Source organism: Magallana gigas, chromosome 9 (assembly GCF_963853765.1).
Source record: "Magallana gigas chromosome 9, xbMagGiga1.1, whole genome shotgun sequence".
Taxonomy (NCBI): Eukaryota; Metazoa; Mollusca; class Bivalvia; order Ostreida; family Ostreidae; genus Magallana; species Magallana gigas.
Window position 1 is genome coordinate 2558209 of NC_088861.1, and position 25925 is coordinate 2584133.

Consider the following 25925-nt stretch of genomic DNA (forward strand, 5'->3'; position numbering starts at 1 on the left):
TCAGTGATAATATAAGGCCTATTCCAAATGGGATATAAATTTGAACTGCCAAAAAATAAACATCTTTTATTTTGCAAAAAAATATCATAATGTTTAATCTGAATAAAGTTAGAAATGTAACAACTGTTAACAAACAATTTTTTTCTGAAACCCTACTGTTACAAGTACATGGAGATTGAATCCTTAGTATTGGTAGATCCAAAACTTCTTGGGCATCAATCTTACAAAGTAAAGCTTATAGGAAAACTTTCTAACAAAACGTTGACACATCCATGTCGGTGTTACATTTGATTTGCATTTGTGTGGAGTTATTTTAAAAATCACTAAATCAAAAATTTCCATCTTTTGCACTAGCTTACTTTGCATCCCAATTGGGTATTTAATATCCTAAATGGGACATTATAATCCATTTGGGCGATTGATCCCAACCTGAGAATTTGTTGATGGTTCGAATTGGTTATTAAGGTCTATGTTTTTATTATAGGAAAGTTGAAATATGGAGTCAGTGAGCTCGATGAAAAGTCTAGGAGCTATGGTTTGTATAACATAATTATAGAGTTTTAATCTTGATAGTTTGCATATCTTACTTATAAGAATTTGATGCTTGTAAATATATGATCATTGTAGTTAAAATACAGGTAAGACTAATAGAATCATTCATTATATACTCGTGTGGGCTAGTGAAATTCTACCGATGGCACAAGATTAACTGTCTAGGACGAGGCTGTTCCGAGTCCTAAACTGTGAATATTGGCCCCAAGGAGGAATTTCACTAGCCCACACGAGTATATAATGAATGATTATTTTTCTCACATTATTTTACATTAAAAAGCGATGTCTTGCAACTTTCTGTTATAACGTTCAATAGATTACTTTTGGTTTATCCCTACACATGCTTCAAATAATGCAAGTCTAAATGAGAGCATACAACAGTTGTTTTCCAATGAAAATATGATACATTGTAATTGATTGATCGAATCAATTACTAAATGGGTAATCTCAATTCATTATTTTGCATTTCTCTACAGCAGACAACATTTGTTTACATTTTAAAGTGGCAAAGTAAAACACTGTGTACGACAGAAAAATCTCACACTGCTGTTTCACACTGGACACACCGATCTCACACTGGTGATACTGCAATTTAAAAATCTTTTAAAATCAACTCAAGGAAAGATACTGAAAATTCACTTGTTATACCCCCCGCAAACAAAGTTTGGGGGGGGGGGTATATAGGAATCACCTTGTCCGTCCGTCTGTCTGTTTGTGCGTCTGTCTGTGCAATCGTGTCCGGTCCATATCTTTTTTATGGGGAAAAATTGGAATTTCCTACTTCACACAAAGATTGCTTATGACCTTAGGGTGTGTCATGACCTTGACCAAAAGTCATTTGGGCAAGGTTAAGGTCACTGGCAGAAAAAATGCAAAATTCGTGTCCGGTCCATATCTTTCTTATGGAGAAACATTGGAAGTTCCTACTTCACACAAAGATTGCTTATGACCTAAGGGTGTGTCATGACCTTGACCCAAGGTCATTTGGGCAAGGTCAAGGTCACTGGCAGAAAAAATGCAAACTTTGTGTCTGGTCCATATCTTTCTTATGGAGAAACATTGGAAGTTCTTACTTCACACAAAGATTGCTAATCACCTAAGGGTTTGTCATGACCTTGACCCAAAGTCATTTGGGCAAGGTCAAGGTCACTGGCAGAAAAATTGCAAAATTCTTGTCCGGTCCATATCATACTTATGGAGAAACATTGGAAGTTCTTACTTCGCACAAAGATTGTTTATAACCTAAGAGTGTGTCATGACCTTGACCCAAAGTCATTTGGGCAAGGTCGGGGTCTCTGGCAGAAAAAATGCAAAATTCAATTCCGGTTCATATCTTCTTTATTGAGAAGCATTGAATGTTCTTACTTCACACAAAGATTGCTTATGATTAATGTTGTGTCATGACCTTGACCCAAGGTCAATTGAGGAAGTTCAAGGTCTTTAAATGTTTCAAAAATGCTAAATTCTGTCTTTGTCATGTATTAATGGAAATATTAGAAGCTAAAATTTGACACAAAGCTTGCTCTTCGCATGCCATATAAATTATTTTTTGATTCTCATCCCTGTCTCTCTGAAGATTGCCTGCTTCGATGAGTTTTTTTGGGGAAAAAAATTGTGTGGAAAAAAAATTAAAAAAAAAATCGGGCTCAGTATACCAATTATTCAAAATGTTTAAATATTAAATGGCTGCTTGACATGTGGATAACACTGGATTTCGTTTGATTTAAGTCATGATTGTTAAAGGAAGGATGCAAATGTCCTCATGCTTTAACAGTTAACTTAAAAATTAAATGGAATTAAAGGGTAGAAATTGCTTTGTTAACTCCTATTAGCATTAACAGTTTTAAAAATAGAGCAGTTGTTATTAATAGAAAATGGACAGTGAAATAAATTCATCCAATATTTTCTATAATAGCAAAAATACACGCGTTATGATTTTTTTCTTAGCGGGGGGTATCAATTGTGAGCTTGCTCACAGTACTTTATTTATTTAAAGTTACTGTGCATGATTAAAAGCATCTGATTCCATTTTTAAGTTTTTGAGAGCTAGGAAATGGAAAATTATTGGTCTAAAAGGGGAAGCCTGATCTCAAGTCCCACAAATTGAATGATGGATGATGTTCTAATTTATACTTTTTTAGATGAGAATTTAAAGAACAAAATTAGGCAAGACATTAATCATAAGTTTTATTAAGATAATATAAATAAACTATAGATTTCCAGAATAAAACATACCAATACATTTAGAATGATACTGTATATGTGGAAATATTTGCCCCCGTTTCATTTTTGCCCTTTTTTTGTTTTTGGGCCATTTCTAATGTCTCAAATTATCTCTTTTTCATCACAACTTTATCTGGGCAATTCAAGGTGGGGCAAAACCATTTGCACGTGAAGAAGGGTGAAAATAACTCTGTATACAGTTCCACATTTTACATTTGTCATGGTTTATCAGTTTGGGAGTTAATATTTACATATGATGAGAGAAGATCATGTTTCTAAAAGCGTTTACTATGTAATGCTGATTTTCTTTTTTAAGAACATGGAAAACAACCCGGGGTAAATCCCTGTACACCCTTGATTGGACCTGGATAACTAATATTATACCATCTTCTGTCATCAAATACTCACAGATAATCGCGTCTTTTACTTATCACTTTTACTGATAAGACGCAATCACTCGTAAATATTCAATAATGACCATCATCTGGCTTTCAGCAAATGTTGCAAGCCTAGAAAACTCATCCTGTCAGTCCATTCAATAATTTTTGTTTTGTGCACTATTAATGTTTCAATGTTTTTTTAAAAAATTGTTCTAAACTAAAAGAAACACTAAACGTCCTTACCAGATAGTGCAACATTAAAAAAAGAATCAACCATTTTTCTTCTTGTTGTTTTTGTTTTAGTCAACAACCAAGGTCTTAAAATTTACATATAGTTTAAAGAAAAAGTGGACTGGACTCCCTCTAGATCTGTGCATGTAGAGAGAGAGAGAGAGAGAGAGAGAATGTTATATCACCGAGTGTGACATATCATGATCATTTTTTTATATTGTTCATAGAACTTTTATGAAGAAGACTGTGGTGTACCAGCTTATATGGCAGTAAGGAATTCTGTTACTAAGAGTGAATTAGGTAAAGAACACTTAGAACTCGAAAGCAACCAACTTGAAGGTAAGGTCATAGTACAGAGTTCAGTAATAACTGCGAACGCTAATGCCCGTTTCCCGCCTACATTTTACATCCAAATAATTTAATTGTGGTTGTAATGCACTTTCTGATTGGCTAAAAATATTATTTTATATTGTATAAAGAATGTTGCCTACGTCATAGTAAGACTAACGTCAAAAATGTATCAATACGCTGACGTTTGTACAATTTTACGTCATTTTAAAGGTCAAATGATCATTTTTATCTACAATGAAGAGTAGAAAAATTAAATTATAAGCAATGAATTCAATATTTATTAGTTTTATACGATATAAAATGGTTTGAAACATTTTACGCTTTTTTTTAAAACCGCTTCGCGGTTTATAAAGCGTAAACTGCCCCAAACCATTTTATATTGTATAAAACAAATAAATATTGAATTCATTCCTCAAATATTTCGGAATTGCTGTCAGATATTAAGAAAAATAAGTTTTCGATTAAAAAGGATAATCAAATCCTAATCAATTTATATCAAAATAAAATTTGTAATCAAATTATTTATATTTAAACAGAAGTTTTGCTAACGCGGGGTCTTAAAAAAATTTCATTGAAATTTTCTATGAGTGAGGAAAATATTACAAAATTTACAAAACAAAATTCTTGTTTTGGAAAAACATGCTAAATAACTATAATTAAAACCCTTCAAAAGGAATTTTTGTTTCATGAGGGGTAAAGAAAGATGTTTTAAAAAACATTTCTGTTTTCCATTATTTTCTATCATGAAATGAGTCATTTTAACCCAAAATAAAAAGTTATCTCTCTTTGTTTGACCAAATCATTTATATTTAATGAAAATATACATAATTGTTTACATTATTATAAAAAAAATAACTTTAATTAGACAACTTTCAAAAAAAGACTTTTAGTTAGGCGGCAAAACAATGCTATCATTCGCAGTCCTTTTATAATAATATTTTGAATTTCAAGTTTCCTAAAGAATGCAGAATCTTGGCCAAATTTCAAGTACAAAAAAAATGAACAGGTACTTTTCCGACTGATATATACTTGTATATTTATGTTTATTCTCTCTGTAGATCATATCAACGATATACATGATTGTCAACAGGATCCAGACAACTTTGAAGGTAAGAATTCCTCAGGTGACAAGAGCAAAAGTCTATACAATGTATACCAGGCTTCACAATTAATAGTTGATTCAGACCACTATCAATAGTTTGTGGCAATTATAGCCACAATTAGCAATTATAACCGTTGATTTTAAATGTTATAAGGCAAATCTGTGAAAATCTTGATCTAGCTGTCACCTTCCTGCAATAATATAGCCCTCTCCCGATTTTTTTTTTATGGGGGGGGGGGAGAGGGCTACAACTCCATAGGATCTCCGTAATGGTGCAAGTGCGAAGTGATTCAAGTGCGGGAGTAATTCACTCCCGCAACAATTTCGGCTCAAATCATACTTAAATGACAATAACATTTACAATTCTTATCTGAACTCAAACATTGTAGTTGTGTATGGCATAAATCAATCCAAAAATATCAGATATAGTCCATATATTGGTTATTTTTCTTGTATGTCAACAATGCAAGTTGAATTTTTCCACCATGTTTACTGACCTTGATTGGTTTTATTTTGGAACAGCCAATGAGAACTCAGGAGTGGATCTTTAACTGAATATAGGAATTCCCCTATTTTAAACATAATTAACGCAGTAGATATGAATTTTCCATTATATAGCATTTCCTTAAATGATGTTTCAGTGATAGAACGAGGAAAGATCGCTTATTTACACTGACATTCACATTATCAAGCCCATCAAAACTCCAAGCGTATAATAAAAAAAAAATTCGCAAGAACTGTCATGGCTGCTGAAAATGATAACAGGTAAACATGCTAATGTCTGGTTTTGATTTATATACGGTTAGTTTGTTCAACCTGAATTAAAAAATCATTTTATCTCAACAAATGTATATAATAATATTGTCGCAAATGTCTCATTTAAAAATTTGTTATAGAGTTTTGAATGCTTCAAAATTTCATGAATTTTGTTTTAACAGCAACAAATGCAACCTTACATAAATTTCAGCATATAAAAACTTTTAAAACCATATCCTTTATTTAATGATAATAATCATGTTTAATCATTGTATAATATTACATATGGAGAGCTGGGTCAGATTCATGTATATTTTTAAAGGTGGCTATATATTTTTTTTTTCGATCAAGTAACGAAACATTAGCAGTTATGATTAAGTACCCCTTTAAAAACAGTTAGATATTCCTAAAGGGGTATCTTGATAGGGATTTACCATGAGTTACCAATTGGTAATTCACACCTTCACTCACAACAGTTTGTGTACACTACAAGAATATCGGAAGGTCTCGTGTCAAACACAGGTGATGTTTTCCATTAATTGTCTTGTGAGCCAGAACTAGATAAAAATGGTGGCATTTAGCAAGAATTTCAAATTACTGTACAAATTTTCATATTCCCTGAATTTTGGTGTCCCTCTGGTACACCGGGAAAGGAGTCCAAAAAAAACCAGTACATTTTGCGTACCGCCAGTACATATCACATGTATGCAAAAATCTTGTCAAAAATCATTTGGCCAGAAAAGTTAGAACTTTATGGGAGCATCTTCAGTGGTGTAGATTCAAATATTTTCAAATAATGATTTCGGGGGGGCTTGAGTTGGGTCAAATTTTTACATACGTACGAATATATAGAGAAAAATTGAAAAATCTTCTCAAAAACCATTTGGCCCCCCAAAAAGGGGTACTTGCATAGGGGCTTCCTCAGTTAGTGTAGATTCAAAGTTGTGAAAATCATGATCTCTGGGGGTAGGGTGGGGCCACAGTTGGGGGGGAGGTCAAATTTTTACATAGGAATATATAGAGAAAAATCTGTAAAAATCTTCTTCTCCATAACCAATCCATTAATAAAGCCGTAACTTCAGTAAAAGCGACCTCATATAGTGTATAAATTCAAGTTTAATTTGTCCAAATCATTATTTTAGGTGGTGTGTTGGGGCAACATTAGGGAGTGCAATTTTACATGGAAATCTTTTTTAGATTATTTTCAAAAAACATAAATATCATGATATATGGGATTATTTGTATACAAGCATCTTGGCATAATGTTGTTTCTTATTTCTTAGTTGTGTAGACTGTGGCCCCTGGACAATTCTTGGGCCCCACAAGGGTTAAAAGGTTGATGTAGGGTCATATGTTAACGAGATCTTCATAAGAGATGCAGTGCTTAATATGTGATATGCATATGACTATGATATCATCCTCTTACTAAAGGAACTTAATATTTAAAATGAGAATATTTGAAAAATAAATTTCAAAATCTTTTTATACAGGATCTATTCTACTACATCGTATACATTGTCCAGATATTTTGTATATGACTTCATAAAGTGGATTTTATTATAACTATTGTTGCTCAGGTAAGCAATGTGGCCAATGGGTTTCTTGATATTTTTTTGTTATTGATCATTTAATCAAAGGATTGCATGAAGCATATTTCCAAATATTCCAGCTTTGGATACTAACAAAGCACAATAATTAGTATGGATATCAACAAGTGACCGAGTATCGCTAGGTCATGTGATCATCGACTAAAATTTTCTTAATCGATTACTCGTTGTAAAACAAAAAAAAATCAAAACAATTTTTTTGTCTTAACACGGCAGATTTGGGGCTTCAAATAAAAATAAGAGGTTTTTTTGTCCCAGCATTTTCGATCATGTTACACTTTTGTTTTATCGAACGAATGTCCCTGGTATTATTTTTTAGCGGCTAAAAATTGGTCTCTTTTGAATTTGTAGATCAAATTATAGTTTTGAATAGAAGTACTTACTTGAAGAGATCAATTTGTGGTTCATCTAATCAGTTATTTACTGTATTAGATGCTTGTATTAATGAAAAATTAATCATTTCAAATCTCAAGGCATTTGTTTTTATAATCATTAATTTTTCATTAATGATTTGGCATGGCACGGGACAATGACTTAACATGAAACAGGTCACGTTAGGTTTGTCAAAAATGCTGTTGAGTTCAATTATGTGTAAGTGTCACAAGAAAAAGCTAAGACAATAGGTAACGGATATTTAAATAAAATACTGATTAATTTATTTGAAATCAAATACATCTAGAATAAGTGCGTATTATCACAAATTTTTAAATGTTTATGGTTTAAGATACAGTGTATGCACAGTTTCAAATAAATTTAATGAGTACTCGACTATTGCTCGACTAAATGCTCCGATTAATCAATTAAGCTAACCGAGTAAATTGACATCCCTAATAATGAGTCAGAGAATATCGAGTTACACCTGATTTGGGTGTGCCATGGACACTAATATAATGCAGGTGCTTCTGAGGGTATAATATGAATCATTTTCAAAACAAACTGTCTTTTTTTATAACATCAGTATTCCAACTTTATGAAAGGATGTCCATAATGATGATTGCATAAATTATTTTTGGTGAATCACGTAGCACGTCATATCTTATACCCTTGCATAAAGTTTGACAGTCAAAAACGCTGATATTATATATATATATATGTGTGTGTGTGTAACCACCATCATAAATAACACTTTTACAGTACTGTAATTGATGCACTACTAAGACTTGCTTGTATCCTCTTTTTAGCTCACCGAGACGAAGTCAGGGGGAGCTTATGCTATACCCTCGGCGTCGGCGTCGGCGTCGGCGTCCGGACCTGGTTAAAGTTTTTGTTGCAGGTCCTGTATCTAAGCTATTACTTGTCCTATCTTCACCAAACTTGCATGGATGATGCATCTGGACCTACTTATGGACTTGAAAGACTTGGATACTGAAACTGAGTCCTAAATTTCAGATGCTGGAGGAGGTTAAGGTTGTTGGACCAGGTTAAAGTTTTTGTTGCAGGTGCCCTTTGATAGCAATATCTAAGTTACTGCAGGTCCGTACTTCACCAAACTTGCATGGATGGTGTGTCTTATGATACTGATGCACCAGACAGGCTTGAGTGCTGAATCTGAGCTATAGGTTTCGGATGCTGGAGGAGATTAAGGTTTTTGGAGCAGGTTAAAGTTTTTGTTGCAGGTGCCCTTTGATAGCAATATCTAAGTTACTGCTGGTCCGTACTTCACCAAACTTGCATTGATGGTGTGTCTAATGATACTGATGCACCAGACAGGCTTGGGTGCTGAATCTGAGCTATAGGTTACAGATGCTGAAGAGGTTAAGGTTTTTAGAGCTGGTTAAAGTTTTTGTTGCAGGTGCCCTCTGATGATTATATCTGAGTTACTACTTGTCCTAACTTCACCAGACTTCCATGGATGGTGCGTCTTATGATACTGATGCACCAGACAGGCTTGAATGCTGAATCTGAGCCATAGGTTTCAGACGCTGGGGGAGGTTAAGGTTTTTAGAGCTGGTTAAATTTTTGAAACAGGTGCCCTCTGATGATCATATATTAGTTATTACTTGTCCTAACTACACCAGACTTCCATGGATGGTGCGTTTTATTATACTGATGCACCTGACGGGCTTGAATGCTGAGTCTGAGCCATAGGTTTCAGATGCTGGATAGGGTTAAGTTTTTTGGAACAGGTCACATGTTTAATAGATAATAGTACTATTTCAAACTTGCATAGTTGATTAAACTGTAATATGAATGAATCACAGAAGAAGCTTCAGATGCAGAGCTTGATCTCCATTATCAAGGATGCTGAAAAATATATCTTAGTTAATACAGGTCCTAACTTCACCAAACTTGAATGGATGGTGTGTCTTATGATACAGATGCACCTGACAGGCATGGATGTTGAATCTTAGCCATATTAGGTTGCGGATGCTGGAGCAGGTTAAGGTTTTAATTGCTAGTGCCCTCTGATGATAATATCTTAGTTATTACTGGTCTGAACTTCACCAAACTTGCATGGAGATGCATCTTATGTATACTGATGCACCTGACAGACTTGAATGCTGAATCTGTGCCATAGGTTTCGGATGCTGGATGAGGTTTAGTTTTTTTGGAACAGGTCACATGTTTTATAGATGATAGCTTGCATAGTTGATTTAACTATATTATAAATGAAATGCAGAGGTTGCTTCAGATGCAGAGCCTGATCTCCATTATCAAGGATGCTAAAGAAATCTCCCACCTCACTCAAACCTGCTCGATAGATAGATGTGTTTGTTGATTAATGATATAACATGATTCCTATGATATAGTATTGTATGGTATGAAACAATATTGTTTCATATGATACAATATAATATCATATGTAATATTATAAAAAGTGATATGATACGATATGATATTGAATCAATTTTTTGAATATTTTATTATGATATTGTAACATGATATCGTTATGTATAGTATTGTATATTATGATACAATATTGTATAATATTATATTGTATAATTTATTTATTATTTTATCACATGATACTATTACATAAGATATTGCAAAATATAATATTGTATCCTATGATACAATATTGTATATTCTATAATATTGTATCATACGATATTGTATAATATGATATTAGTTTCTGTAATATAGAATTATATCACATGAAATTGTATAATATGATACTGTAATATTATATATTGTTTTCCCTCGGACTGAAATGTCACATTTTCATTGGTTTAAACATGGCACGTGATTGCCTCATATATCTCTATGTAGGCTCCGTGAGGATTAATAGTAGGCAATATGGCCGTCATTGGCCGCCGCTTCGCCTACTCATCTCGACATTTCATATTATTTAATACAGAAACCGTGTTCCGTAAGTTCTTAATATATTTTGAGTTGTTGCCCTTTGGAATTATTTTTAAATTAGAGTAGTTGCCCTTTGAATTGACGTCACATATTGTTGTGTCTGCTGCGTTCGTGTAGAATGGCATCCAGATTTGTGCTAAGCACTGCAGAGGAAAAACAGGAAAAGCGATTAAAATTGAACAGTAGCAAAACTTTACAGGTAAACAAAGGAGCGGCTAAAGTTTTTAAGGAATACTTGAAAGTAAAAGGCGAAAATGAGAACTTTCAAGACTTTGACAACGTGAAATTAGACGAGATGCTAGGCCATTTCTACATGGATCTACGTAGAGAAGATGGGTCACATTACAAAGTAAATTCCCTGGAGACAATTCGCCATGGCATAAACAGATATTTGAAGTCACCCCCCTTCAACAGAAAAGTGGATATAGTGAAGGATTCCTCGTTTACCGATAGCAACACTTGTTTTAAGGCTGTTTTAGCCGAAGCCAAAAGAATGGGGAAGGGAGACGTGGTTCACCATCCTATCATCTCAGACACCGACTTGAAATCATTGTATACAAGTATGCATCTGTCTATCAATACACCACAGGGTCTCTTCAATAAAGTGCAGTTTGACATCCGAATGTTTTTCTGCAGGCGAGGGAATGAAAACATGCATAACATGACCAAAAATATGTTCCGAGTTGAAACTGACGAGGACACTGGTCGAAAAGTCGTGAAAAAAGTCGTTGATGAATTAACTAAAAACCATCGTTTGGACAAAGAAACTTCTTCTGGAATTATGCCAGAAATTAAAGGTTTGTTTTGCTTTTAACTGTGTCTACTCTATTTTTTAAAAGAATTGAGTCATAGAGAAAATCTTATCATACTTATAAATTCTTATTTAAAAATCTATCAATGTTTATATGTATTTGTTATCTTTATTGGTAGGATCAATCTACTGTCCAGTTTTGTCCTTCGAGATGTACTTATCAAAGCTCCATCCAGAATGTGACAGGTAATTTTGATTGACACAAAATATATTAATTTTTATGATTGAAAATTTATGTGTATCTTGTTTTGAGTTAGAAATGTTCCCTTTTACAGGCTATGGCAGCGACCAAAAGAGAGTTTTCTCGAATCTGATGCAGTGTGGTTCTGTAATGTCCCTGTTGGTGAAAAGAAATTGAGGAGTTTTCTCAGCTCCTTGAGCAAGGCTACTAACTTGTCAAAAGTATATACAAACCATTCCATAAGAGCAACTGGAGCATCCATTCTGTCCAAGTGTATGTATGGACCCTCACAAGTAATGTCTGTCACTGGACACAAGTCCGTACAGAGTCTGAGTGTCTATCAGCGAGTTAGTGATGCAGAAAAAATTCAGATGGGTGAGTCTATCAGCGAAAATCTTGCACCAACATCCAGCTTGCCAATGTTACCAAGTACCAAGAGGCATGCTATTATGGCTAATTCATCATCTTCATCAACGGTTTGTGAAACTCAAATAGTGGAATGCGATCTTAGCGGGTGGCAAATTGATCAACTTTTCGCAGATTTTGAAACGCAGAGTCCAGTTGAAGAGAAACGACCATTCAGACCAATATGCTTCAGTAACTGCACCGTGAATATCGGTAACATCAACGTTAACACAAAATAGTTCAGAAAAAAAATGCAGAGATTGGAGTGGTTTTAATTGTTTATTATTAAATGTTTAAAATATTTTATTGTTGAAAAACTGTTTGTTACTGATATAAAGATTGTTGAACTTTATTTACTGTTGAAAAAATAAAAATGTGTGGAATTTAAATATGTGATCAACACTTCTTGCGAGTAAATGTATCACTAGATAGTCCTTGGGAAAACAAAACACTTATTAGGTTAGTTACTGACACACTACGGAAATATATTGGGTTGATCAATCTCATAGATGGTTCGGCTTCGCCTCACCATCTATGAGATTGATCAACCCAATATATTTCCGTAGTGTGTCAGTAACTAACCTAATAAGTAATAATAGCATATCATACAATATTGTATAATATGATTTTTGTTTATAATATGATATATTATCACATCGCATGAAACTGTATTGTATGATATTGTAAAATATATTATTGTATCATATGATACAATATGTATAATATAATGTTGTATTATATATTTTACTTTATCACACAATATTGTATCATTTGATATGATACAATGTTGTATCAAATTATATTGTATATTATGATACAATATCATATTATGTTTCAAAAATGATACAGTATCATACAATATCATACTATATTATACAATATAATATCATATGTTTCAATGTTATGATGTATTATGTAATATGATATTGTAATATAAAACAATATTGTTTTATATATTATGATATTGTATTATGTGATCAAATACAATAATGTATAACAAAATACAATGTCATACAATACGTTACATTATCATATCTCATCATTGTTTATTATGGTATTTTATTGTATAATATGATATGTTGTAAATATGATAGGATGCAATATTTTAATTTTATATTATTGTATTGATTAACATATGAACATATGATTATCATACAAATTTTTAACAGATGATATACGATATTGTGTCAAAACAGAATCCATGAATATCCAAGATCATAAAGTATGATTTTCATTTAATATGATAAAGGTGGTCTAATAAAGGTGAAGTCTCATAAGGGTGATGCCTCGTCTCGGTGAGCTTTGTAATCTGTGATTACCTATGTTTTATCATAAAATACTCTCTTCCATGGGCCAACACCACTTTAATTTTCACTTTACCTACTGCCTGTATCTTGGTATACAAGTTTTCTGTTCTGTTTTCCCTTTGGCTTCCAGAAGAAAGCCATTTTTATAATGCTGTCTTGGCCCTTGTTTTTGAAAAATGATGCATGAAACTTGCGCTAGATTTGGATTTTTATTTTGAGAGTTGTAAATTGCAACTTTGAACACGTAAGGAACTGTTGCTCCCAGCCGGGTGTCCATCTAAAAATTTTTTTAACGTGGAGCTACAGACCTGCAGCTAGTCTGAATCCTGCTTGTCCCTTGCATAGTGTGGCATCTACAGAGATGGAGATTATTTTGATTTTGATTTTGGCTATATTTCAAATTCGATGTAACACTAAATATTCTAGATACATGTATCAAAGTGAAAGCATACCTTCCATTCTTAGATCTATGTTGTATTATTTTTATCACCTTGAAGGTTTACTGTTGCAATAATGCATGTATATTGTTCATTCACTGTTGTAAAATATCTCATCCATAAACAAAAATGATAAACATTTCATTTTGTTGTAGTTAATGGAGTATGTATTGATAAAGAAGAAGAGGAAGAAGAAGATGAAGGAAATGCCTCTAAGGTGGATGAAGGGGGCACAACTGTTTGTGGTATGTTATGATGATTCAACTCAATAGCTGCAGAATTTATTTTTACCGTATTTTCCCGACGACTCGTCGATGCGGACGACTCGTCGAATTGCCCATTTTTAGCCAAAATTTTAACAAAATCCTATGATACGTCGATCTCAGACCATACGTCGATCTTATCACTTCAAAATGGCCTATAAAACTGCAGTAACATTATCAGTGTATGATGCCACGATGTCACCGATATTGCTACCAATTATTATTAATAATTAACATTTAAACAATTACGCTTTATACTTATGCATCAAATTTTCAAATACCGGCAACTTCTACAAAGTCGCTTGCATTTTAAACAATTCCCGATATCGCGTGTTATGCAAAACTAAACTTACTTTGTCAGAAATATTTTATTCCCAAGCATTAAAATAAGTATCCACTCTGACTATCGCCAGTGTATTCGCCATTACGTAACCAGCCACCTGTTGACTCGGCGCGTGGTCAATGTTTGTTTAACAATTTCCGGTGTCATAGGCATGCACCTGTCTCGTGTCGGACTTCAAAGGGGGATCTCAAGTGCAGAAAGCTTAGCAATTACTATGATTTGATGAAACTTGTTTACTTTGTATCCAGTAATGCAGTTACACGCTATTGTTTTACATAGACACTGTTAGAAATAGATCGATCATTTGTACGACTTGATAATGACGATATACGACATACATACGTTTCCTAAAAAAATTATCTAACAATAATCAAAGAATTGGACAATAATTAATCAATGAACTATAATCATTCTTATAACGGTACTCTTTATATACACAGGGAGTGAAATTGCCGTAAAGATCTCAGCCTTAGGGCAAGATTATTAACACAACCGGTGTCAGCCTATTGTATAAACAGTAGTATTGATAATTGCCGATTACGTATTTTAAGATTGAATTTGACCATTAAATATTTCTGATTTATACTTTCCACTAACAACTCTTTACAAATAAAATAATTAAATTTAAAAAAACATCCCCCGGACCTACTGCAATATTTTCTTCCATTCAAACTTGGTTTCAATTTTACTGCGCAATGTTATCTTCCTACTAGTGATACATAGAACCATGTGACGATGTGTTTATAAAAACGGAACGGTAAAACTTTTAATTGATAAACGACAATGTAACATTTTTTAATAACTGTTGTTATTATTATGTATTTAAGTGTTGACAGATGAGTGAAAATGATAATTATTAAAGATGAACAGTGAATTCAACAACGTAATTTTCAATCACACAGCCAACTCAAGATGATTAAAACCAAGATTTTTAATGCTATTTTTAAAAAATTTCTGACTACGAGCCTACGACAAGTCGAACAAGACGATAAGTCGGGTGCTCTGCTTCAGATGAAAAAAATACCGACTAATCGTCGGAAAAATACGGTATATAAGCTTAAAAAAAGTTAAACTAAACTCTTTTTACCTGTCATTTATGAAAAAAAAGCATAAACTCTCCATAACATTTGTATGAGAATATATTCCCTAGATATTGCATGGGTTCATTCCTTCATAATTCTATTTTTTTCATAAACCTGTAGAATATGAAAGGTCCTCATAAATATATGATTATGTAGTAACGGTAATAATAACCATTTTTACAATTGTATAGTCAATTTGCACATACTATGAATTGTTCATTCCTGTCCTTAAAAGTTGGGATTGCTAGGTCAGTTATATATGAAAACTACATTTTCCTTCATTGTAGGGATTGCAGATGTACGGAATGATGAGGATGGGGAAATCACTGCAAAGACAGGAGTCCATGTACAAACTCAACAAACATCTGGTATAATATCATGAGATCTAAAATTGCTTGATATCAATCCTTTTATGCAATGATACTACCTACATGTTACGTCTTTAATGTTGTTTTGAGAAAAAATTCTCAAATCTGTAAACATGGAATATCTTAATTAGAAAGACATTCATAGATTTTTATCACTGAGATTTTATCTTATTATTATAGATATTAATAAAAATATTCATATAATGTTATAATTATTCATAAAAAAAACCTATGTACCAGTAAGGTAATGTTTTAGAAAATACCATCTCCCATTTTTGGCTCACCGAGACAAAGTTGGGGGGAGCTTACACTCAGTGTTAATGTTTTTGAGCAGTTCCTATATCTAAGTTTTACTTGTCTTAACTTCACAAATCTTGCATGGATAATACATGAACTTAAAAGGCTTGAATGCTGAATCTGAGCCATAAATTTCAGATGCTGGAGGGGGTTAAGGTTTTTGGAGCAGGTGCCTTTTGATAGCCATATCTAAGTTACTGCTTGTCCCATCTTCACTAAACTTGCATGAATGGTGCATCATATGATACTTATGCACTTAATTGGCTTGAATGCTGAATCTGAGCCATAGGTTTCATACTGGAGGAATTTAGGATTTTAAGAGCATGTTAAAGTTTTTGGAGAAGGTGCCCTTTGATAGACTTAAATATTATTGGTTTATCTTTGGAATACATGAAAAAAGTGTAGAAAAATTTTGAAAATTAATTTTTCTAAATTAAAGGGAGGTAACTTCAAAAACATCCTGATTTTATGCGTGCAGAATTTCAGGAACTTTTTAGCGGGTAATACAGAGTTCCCGAAACGCACCGGTCCACCGGGGATCCCCGGTAAAATTTGAATGGGTCAGGTAAAATCTAAATTTAATCGGTCAAAATGTCCGATAAATTTTACAGACCTGCCGGTATAAAAAAACAATTTACGAGACAGAAAGTCTAAAACTGTTGATTATTTTATTTCAGAGATAATTTATTAGTTGAGTATTTCAATAAAATGCAATAAAAAATAAAAAAAACGTGCGTTGTTGTTAATCCGGATTTGTGTGTTTTTTCTTTTACACACGTTAGTCAATATCCTATTTGATCATGATCTCGAACAAATGTGGCGGGAAGAAACTGATGACAATGACTATGAGTCGGAAACTTTAGAGAGTGAAAGTGACATTGAGCAGCCAGAAGAATTAAATAACTATTTGATACACGAAACTGTTCTTGAAATTGAAAGGGAGTTTAAATGATTTGAATATGAAATTGAATAAATTTGTCTGAAACATTTTTAAACAACTCTTTTTATTTTAGTTTGCAAATTTTTGCAATAGTTTTAATGTCTGGTAAATTTTACAAATGTCTGGTAAATTTTGAATATTTACAGGACAATTGTCCGACAGATTTTGGACTGGTTTCGGGAACTCTGGTAATATAGCTTTTTAAAAAGCTGGCGAATGTACCCTGAAAATACTTTAAAACGATGCCTAAGGACTTGCTCTAAATGCAGTACACCTATTTGCATTCTGCTGTCAGGGGGAGCCTAAAATGCATGGGTGTATTGCTTTAGAGGCATCCTTTTTCTATTTTCCTCATGTTTTGAGTGTCAAATAAATTATAGTTTTAGGTTACATGTACATTATTCTTGAATATTTACAAAATTTACAATTTTATCTTTCTATTGATATATAGATATATATGTAACATGCTTTTACAATTTAAATTTTATATGGGTCAGTTTTGCTTGTCACTCATCCAAAAACGTCCTTATAACATTACATATAAAACTGTGTTTTGCACCTTAACATATGATATCATACAGTATTATGTAAAACCACCCATTAATAAATGTTAATAAAGATCAATATATAACTTTCATAAATAATGATTTTCTCATAATGATAATTCCTCATCTGAGTAAGCTCTCTAATCTTTTATAACCTATATTTTGTAGTTGATGTCAAATGTGCCAAACAAGATGGAGGAAACAGCTCCAAATCCATGACAAAAATTTGTAAGTTATATAAAGCTGTTCACAATCAAACACTTAAGACCTTAATAGCTATGTTAATTTTATACTGATAAGGCTCTTATAAAATTGAGTTTTTGAGGCTTATTTGAAACATGATACCAAAGAAAGCTATGTTAACAATTTTATAATGAATGTTTTGAACCAAAAGTCTCTTATGTGAATTTCTTACTAGAGTTCCTTTGTAAGGACTATATGCGGTATTTCTAGCCCCCCAAATTAAACTTCTGTGAAGAGCTTTAAAAATAAGACGGAAGATAGTTTAATTGATTTCATATTAAAAATAAATATTTTAAACATTGCCTTTTCTGGATTTTTATAAAAATTTCGCATTTTTTAAATGAAAGAACAAATACTGCATCCTATCTAAATGAAATAAAAAATGTATGACTGCCCAACTGCATCTGGTTTTAAAAATTGTTGGTCTGAGAACCAAGAAGAAATTAATTTTTTAAGGCCTGAATTAATGTTCTGGAGCAAAATATTGGTGTTTACAAGTGGTTTTTGGATTGGGAAACATTGAGCACATACATGCTCAAGTACCATTTTGAAGTATGTTGTATAAATTTATGAACAAAAACATGTAAACATCGTACTTAGCAGACCTGTACTTCCAAATGCAAAATAGAAAAAAAAAGTGACCTTATTGTCATTTTTTGGCAAAATCGCAGGAATTAGATCATTTAGGTCAAGTCATAGACAAACAGCTAATGGACAATGATGACTAAAATCAAGATTAAAGTGATAGGCATCCTCTGTATAGTGATTTCTGAAGATTAGATTTTTTACACGATACTGTTTAAAAATTGGGGGCAGGTATTTGACCATATCAAAAAAAAAAAATCCTTTATTGTCTTTTTACACATCATTGAATTTTCTTTTTTGTCATTGGAAGGGGATTTTCAAGGTTCATATGTACATGTAATGTGAAAAATATGTATATTACTGCATTGTAGGGAGTGATATACCTAGTAATGAGGATAGAGATGGAATTGCAAAGATAGAGGGAGTCCCAGAACAGGCTCAAGGAACAACTGGATCAGGTACATTATCAGGATTTGTAATATTTATCAATATTCACATTACATCCTTGAATATTTAGCTCACCTGGGCTGAAAGCTCAAGTGAGCTTTTCTGATCACTTTTCGTTAGGCGTCCATCTGTCTCTAAACTTTTTACCTTTTCAACTTCTTCTCCAGAACCACTTAGCCAATTTCAACAAAATTTTTCTGATCACTTTTCGTTAAGCGTCCATCTGTCTCTAAACTTTTTACCTTTTCAACTTCTTCTCCAGAACCACTTAGCCAATTTCAACAAAATTTGGCACAAAGCATCATTGCATGAAGAAGATTCAAGTGTCTTAAAATGGAAGGCCACACCCCTGTTTCAAGGGAGAGATAATTAAGAATGGTTGTAAATTTGCTGGTATTTTTAAAAAATCTTCTTCTCAAAAACTGTTTGGCCATAAAAGTTGAAACTTATGTGGAAACAAAATTCTGGTAGTGTTAATTTAATTTTTTTTTATAAATTATGATTCTTGGAGGTAGAGTGGGCAACAATGGGGGAGAGGGGCAAACATTTTGAATTATAGAAATATATAGAGAAAAATCTTTTTAAATCTTCTTCTCAAAAACCAATTGGCCAATAAAGCCTTAACTTGTATGGCAGTATCCTCAGGTAGTATAGATTCAAATTGTGTAAATCATGATCCCTGGGGTAGGGTAGGGCTACAATGGGGGTTGGGGGTTGGGTTGAATAGAGAAAAATCTTCTTTTCAAAAACCAAATAGGCCACAAAAGCTGTCACTTGTGTGGAAGCATCCACAGTAGTGTACATTCAAATTTGTTCAAATCATGACTCTTTGGGGTAGAGTGGGTCGCAATGTGGGGGTTGGGGGTGATTTTTTCATAGGAATATAATTATAGCGAAAAATCTTTTAAAATTTTCTCCTCAAAAACCAATTGGCCAAAGAACTGGCACTTGTCTGGAAGTATCCTCAGGTGACCACTTTCAACTGTGTTAAAATCATGATTTCCAGGGTTAGGGTGGGGCCATGTGGCATGGGAGTTGGGTCATATTCATACATAGGCATATATTGACAATTAAAAAAAAAAAATCTCTTCTAAAAACCAACCGCCTAATAAAGCTGTAACTGGTGAAAGCATGCATACATGTAGAATGTGTTGGTTCAAGTTTATCAAAATAGTGATCTTTAGGGGTAGGTGGGACCACATTTTTTACAGGGGGGTTGGGTCCAATTTTTACAAAGAAAAAAAAATTATTCCTATAAACTCAAATATTTAAATATATTGTATTACTTATATGCAAGCATTTTGAAATGCTGTGGATTCTCATTTGCTTAGACTGTGGCCCCATGACAATTTTGGGGCCCCATCAGACCTCAATATAGATATATAATCAATTGTTTAAGAATGAGAATTGCAATGCTCAATATGTGATATGACTATGAAATCATCCTGTTATAAAAATACGGGTTCAATGTTTAACATGAGAATATCTAGAGAAAAATGTGTAATTCATTTTACACAGGATCTATTCTACTACATTGTCCAGGTGTTTTGCTTATGACTCCATGAATTTAATTTTATTATTACTCCTGTTGCTCAGATGAGCAATGTAGCCTATGGGCCTATTGGTTATTGTTTACATCACTTTAGTAATGCACTTCAAATAATCATCCAAAATTTTAGCGTCAGAGGTAGAGATATAAACAAGAGACACAGCTCACAATTATTTGTTATGTATACAAGGTTCATGCCATGTTTTTGTTTACATTAGTTCAATATACCAGGTAAAGTTCATTTTCAAGCTGATTTTTTTTCTATCTGCTAATTCATTTTGAACAAATAAACAATTTTTATATTAAATAGCATATGTCAAATTCATTTTAGGTCTAAACTTGGAAATTTCTTTTCAACATTCAAACCTGAGCTTTGTTTACATAACAAAAAATTGTGAGCTTTTTTATCTCGCTTATAATACTGAAATTTTGATTGATTATTAGGAATGCCTTACTGAAGCATTGTAAACATTAAAAATATATAATTCAAAAATTTTGACCAAAATCGTGACCATACCGTTATAAAAAATATTAGCCCATGGTAAGTGATAAAATAAAACTTAGGTTAAATGAAGGCATCTTGAAATAATAATTTGTCTATATGTATAATATTTCAGGTGTTCCAGGTGGAGTCATAAGGATATCAAATTTGAAAAAAGGAAAAGGTATTAAGAAATAATTATTTTAATGGAATCAAAAGTTTGTCTATGAGGTAAATAAAGATATATAAACCTTCCGAATATGATAGCAACCTCAAATGTCATATCATCAATTGTATAAAGAGAATTTGTTAAGTAGTAATAGTAAAAAAAAAATTGCCCCCCCCCCCTTTCTTAATGGAAGGGAGGGCATTTTGCTGCTGTCTGTCTGTTGGTTGCTCAGTCGGCTCACCAACAGTTCCTGTTCATTTTCCTTGCAGAGGTTGCACATTCTGAAATGAAATTTAGCATACAGACTTGTTACATGTATAAGAATATCTAGGTCAAGTTTGGTTTTGGGTACAATCGAGCAAATTTTGATAGAGTTATGCCGCTTGGACTTTGAAAAATTCCAAATATTTGCAGTTTCCATTTATTTTCTTTGCAAAGGTTTTAGTTCAAGAGGTTAATTTCATTTCATTGTATACTTCTTTTAATTATGCTGCCATTAATAGAGGCTTGTGCACCCTATAATTTATGTCCAAGAGATCGGGGTTGAATTGGGGGGCATAAATGTTTCACAAATATTTCTTGTTACAATAGTATTCACTGTTTGTACATATACATACTATGGAAAGTTCATCATTACTGTGCTTGCATGCTGGCTCAAATATATGACAACTACATTTTCCTTCATGGTAGGGATTGCATATGTACAGAATGATGAGGATGGGAAAACTGCTGCAAAGACAGGAGTCGATGTACAAACTCAAGCAACATCTGGTAGAATATCATGAGATCTAAAATTGTTTGATATCAATCCTTTTATGCAATGATATTACATGTATGACAGGTTGACCTTATGTCTTTAATGCTCTTTTGAGAAAAATTCTCAAATCTGTAAACACAGAATATCTTAATTAGGGAGACATTTGTAGATCTTTAAAGTTTATCACTGAGTACTTTTCTATGATAAAATATTAAGCTATTTACCAGTAGTGTTATGTTTGAGAAAATACCACTGGCTTATTTTTGTAGATGATGTCAGACTTGCTAAAATAGATAGAGGAAACAGCTCCAAAATAAATGAGGAGTCCATGACAAAAACGTGTAAGTTATATTGAAATGGAAAAGCTGTTCACAATTAATTTTATACCATTAGGGCTCTCATAAAGATGTGTTTTTGATCAATAATTACAGCAAAAAAATGTGAATTGGGAAAAATAAATATCAGGTACCAGATACAGAAAATTCACTTTTAAAATTTGACTGACAAAAAACCCCTCAAAAACTACTATTACCCTTATGTCAAAAGAAAGTTTAAAAAAAAAAAGACAACTTTAACAAATGAAGCCATTGAAGTAGAGTCTAAATGGTTGCTGATCATAGATTGTGATTTTAATGATAGAAAGATGGTATTTTGTACATGATATCAAAAAAGCAAAAATTGACAATTTCTAATGAATATTATAAGGTCTGTTATGTGAATTTCTTACTAGAGTTCCTATATACAAATTTATTGTCTTTTTGTAAATAGTTAGATTTTCATTTTTGTCAATGGAAGGGGATCTTCCAGGGTTGTATAATATGAAAAATATATATTACTGCATTGTAGGGGGTGATATACCTAGTAATGAGGATAGAAATGGAATTGCAAAGATAGAGGGAGTCCCAGAACAGACTCAAGGAACAACTGGACCAGGTACATTATCAGGATTTGTAAAATTTATCAATATCTAACCATGAAAAATAGGGCTTGGACGACTCGGGGTTCATTTGATTCGGTTCGGTTTCAATTCAAAATGTGTAGATATAATTTATCATCTAACTATGAAGGTACTACAGTAATGATGAAAAACTGCCATTACATCCTTGAATTTTGCACAGTAAATGCTATTTTAATGAATTGCTTTATACTGTTGACATAGAAATGTACATTGTATGTAGGGTGATTTGACCATGCATCGGACACCCTTGGATTTTTCTCTTTGATCACACTTCAGTCACAGTCCAGATATAAATACAACTTGTTTTAAAAGTTACAGGTTTTTCCCCTGTTTAATTTTTGGAGAAAAAATAGTGAACTTGTTAAAAACAAGATTAAAAATAACAAAATTTTCTGGTTTTAATGCGAAAATACAAAGGCTCGGACAAAAAAATCATTCAATTGCTGTTTAGATTTGTTTTTATTTAAATCTTTGAATTTACAGTCAGGAATTTAGACTAGTGCTTCTGTTTAAAGGAATATTTATTATGAGGGGTTCTTTATCATGCCAGCACCTACAGGAACTTTGGAGGAAAGCGGCAGTATCCATGAAACTCGAATTTTAAGTGGTCTGAAAATGTTGGTATCAATTATTTTATCAACTTTTATTTTACTATACATTTAAAGTATATCACAAGGAATGGGCACCTAACATGTTCATTAAAAAAAAAAAAAACCCAATACATTGAAAATTGTCTGATGCATGGCTATTTTGTGTCTGATCCATAGTGTAATCATGATGACCTTGACAATTAATTGTTTAAATTTCTAAGACTTATTTTAATCAAATTTTGTTTCTAATCTTACTTCTTTCAAATTATTCTAGGTAGAGGGTGCATTTTCACTAATTCACAATTAATTTCACAACATTCAAATAATCTTTTTTTTTGGTAAAATCTTTGTAACAAAATTTTCAATTATGGCGTATATGTTGCCTATATTGCTATATTTTTGACAATGTGACTGTCAAATTCTTATTAATGATAAAGTTCATTAGTTCTTATTCAGGGATATACAAAACAACAGTGCATGCACGTTTATTTGTATATTTTTAACCAAAGTTTTCCGATCCAATGTATTTGTCTGATGCATGGTTAACTCACCTTACAATATTCTGAGGAACAAGTGTGGTTTTTAGTTGACATTAGAGAGGTTGAGATTTAAAACGTGTACGGGTACGCATACGTGTGTTAAAACTACACGTACACGTACACGTTTTTGTAATTTATCAGTTGAGATTTCTTAACTTGTAGGATATAAACGTGTACGTAAATCGACGCAGTTTTGTGACATGAAATTATTTAGTTAATTTCAAATAAATGATAAATTTCTTATAAATTTTCATGGAAATGAAGTTTAAAAATCTATATAATGTATCACAAGAATACATTCACCCATCAATCAGATTTTATTTGTTGTAAAAAGCTACACGTTAGTACTTACGTGTAGACGACACTCTACAAGTTTAGAGAACGTGTAGAAACCATGTCGTCACAAAACTTATGACGTAATACGCGAAGAATTTAGGTAATTCCCCTAGTACACGTACACGTAGCCGTACACGTTTGAAATCTCAACCTCTCTATTGTCTTCAGATCATCTTGTAAACTGTTTTATGTTGTGTAACTACTGTTTCCACAATAGAAACCTTTTTAATTTCATTTTTATGCCAAAAAAATCCAATATAAATGCTTTGTAACACAAATACCATAAAGTTTAAACTAAAACCAAAAGTATTGGTGTTCAGTATTGCAAAATCAATTTTTATATATATCAACAGTACAGATTTGATTAAAGAGACTTGATATAAACCTTTGTATGTATTTTTTTTCTGTCCTCACAGTTTGTAATGATATACCTCAGAAGCAACAGGATGCACATATCAATGGCTTGACTTCAAGCAACAACACTAGGAACAGAAAAGAATCTGGTATGCCAAAAGAATATCAAAGAATATTTGTCTTTAAGTTAGATTTTAAGAAATAATAATGCATTTAAAATCAGAAGAATATCAAAAAATATTTGTCTTAGATTTTAAGAAATAATAATGCATTTAAAATCAGAAGAATATCAAAGAATATTTGTCTTAGATTTTAAGAAATAATAATGCATTTAAAATCAGAAGAATATCAAAGAATATTTGTCTTAGATTTTAAGAAATAATAATGCATTTAAAATCAGCATATTAAAAGAATTTGTCATTTGTCAGTGAATGCTAAACAAGCTGGTGAAGAGGTAGAGAAGGGAGGAAGAAACACCCCAAAGATGGAGGAAGACCTCAAAACAATGACTGGTATGTTATGATGAACGGTTAACGTTGCCCTTGGACCCTAACATGGATTTCTTTTAATCCATTCAATATAACCAATATAATGATACCAAGGACAATGCCTCCTGTTTCATTACTCGTACAAAGTCAGGGACACTTACTAATTTTCATGAAGTTTACAGTATAATGGGATGTTTAATTCAATTTGTTAATATTATTGAAAGTAGGTGTTGTGGTTTTATAATTGTATGAATCATTCTTTTATAGCAGGGAATAACTATTGTATTTATAGAGTGTGAAGACAGTGATGATGTAAATACACTAAAGATAGATGGTGCCACCCGAAACAGCAAAGAAAGACAAGATGGAGTGAACACCTCAGATGGTGTGTTGTCAGATTTACAAAGAATAGCTACACTGTTAATGAATAAAACCAATGGAGCCACGCCTAAAATGGCTGCTCCTAATGAACATTTGTGCAAAATTAAAAGAATATGCCTTGAAGAATTTTCTTGTATTAAGATTAAGAATGATTATTGTGACCAGCTGAATGCATATAATTTCTGTCATTATTAATATAGTGAATTCTAAACAAGCTGGGGAAGAGGTAGAGAAGGAAGGAGGAAACACCCCAAAGATGGAGAAAGACCTCAAAACAAGGACTGGTATGTTATCATGACATGAGTGATATGGCCCTTGGATATTTACATGTTGATTTTCTTTTAATTCAGTTGATATAATTAATATGATTTGCCCTTCTTTATAAGCTTGTTTTACTGTATTTATAAATTATGATAATAAAGATGCAGTCAACACTCCCGAGATGGATAGTACCACAGAGAACAGCAAAGAGGAAGGACAGAATGGAGGAAACATCCCAACTAGTAAGTTATTAAAGAATATTATATATTTCTAAAATGCATTATTATTGGTGTGAGATTGGTT

At 32.5% G+C, this 25925-nt stretch overlaps 2 protein-coding genes across 19 annotated transcripts in view; both read left to right on the forward strand.

The window, feature by feature from the left end:
- LOC105317280 (protein starmaker) overlaps window positions 1-25925 on the forward strand; it is a 43961-nt gene that overhangs the window by 848 nt on the left and 17188 nt on the right. For 10 of the 18 annotated variants that reach the window (XM_066071235.1, XM_066071234.1, XM_034475973.2 and 7 more), the window contains exons 2-17: window positions 485-535; window positions 3614-3725; window positions 4796-4846; window positions 13802-13891; window positions 15622-15702; window positions 17653-17712; window positions 18684-18770; window positions 20926-20973; window positions 21649-21729; window positions 21985-22056; window positions 22562-22648; window positions 24555-24641; window positions 24921-25004; window positions 25273-25365; window positions 25562-25645; window positions 25784-25864. In XM_066071235.1, coding sequence (XP_065927307.1) covers window positions 497-535; window positions 3614-3725; window positions 4796-4846; window positions 13802-13891; window positions 15622-15702; window positions 17653-17712; window positions 18684-18770; window positions 20926-20973; window positions 21649-21729; window positions 21985-22056; window positions 22562-22648; window positions 24555-24641; window positions 24921-25004; window positions 25273-25365; window positions 25562-25645; window positions 25784-25864 — 1237 coding nt within the window. In that variant the 5' untranslated portion in view covers window positions 485-496. Of the gene's footprint in view, window positions 1-484; window positions 536-3613; window positions 3726-4795; window positions 4847-7085; window positions 7173-13801; window positions 13892-15621; window positions 15703-17652; window positions 17713-18683; window positions 18771-20925; window positions 20974-21648; window positions 21730-21984; window positions 22057-22561; window positions 22649-24554; window positions 24642-24920; window positions 25005-25272; window positions 25366-25561; window positions 25646-25783; window positions 25865-25925 lie in introns of those variants that run through there. The other 8 variants (XM_034475980.2, XM_066071239.1, XM_066071229.1 and 5 more) reach the window with 7 other exon arrangements.
- On the forward strand, window positions 10339-12392 carry LOC117690991 (uncharacterized protein KIAA1958-like). The gene is made up of 3 exons (XM_034475984.2): window positions 10339-11302; window positions 11436-11502; window positions 11592-12392. The coding sequence occupies exons 1-3, from the start codon at window positions 10624-10626 to the stop codon at window positions 12139-12141; spliced, it is 1296 nt and encodes a 431-aa protein (XP_034331875.1). The 5' UTR covers window positions 10339-10623; the 3' UTR covers window positions 12142-12392.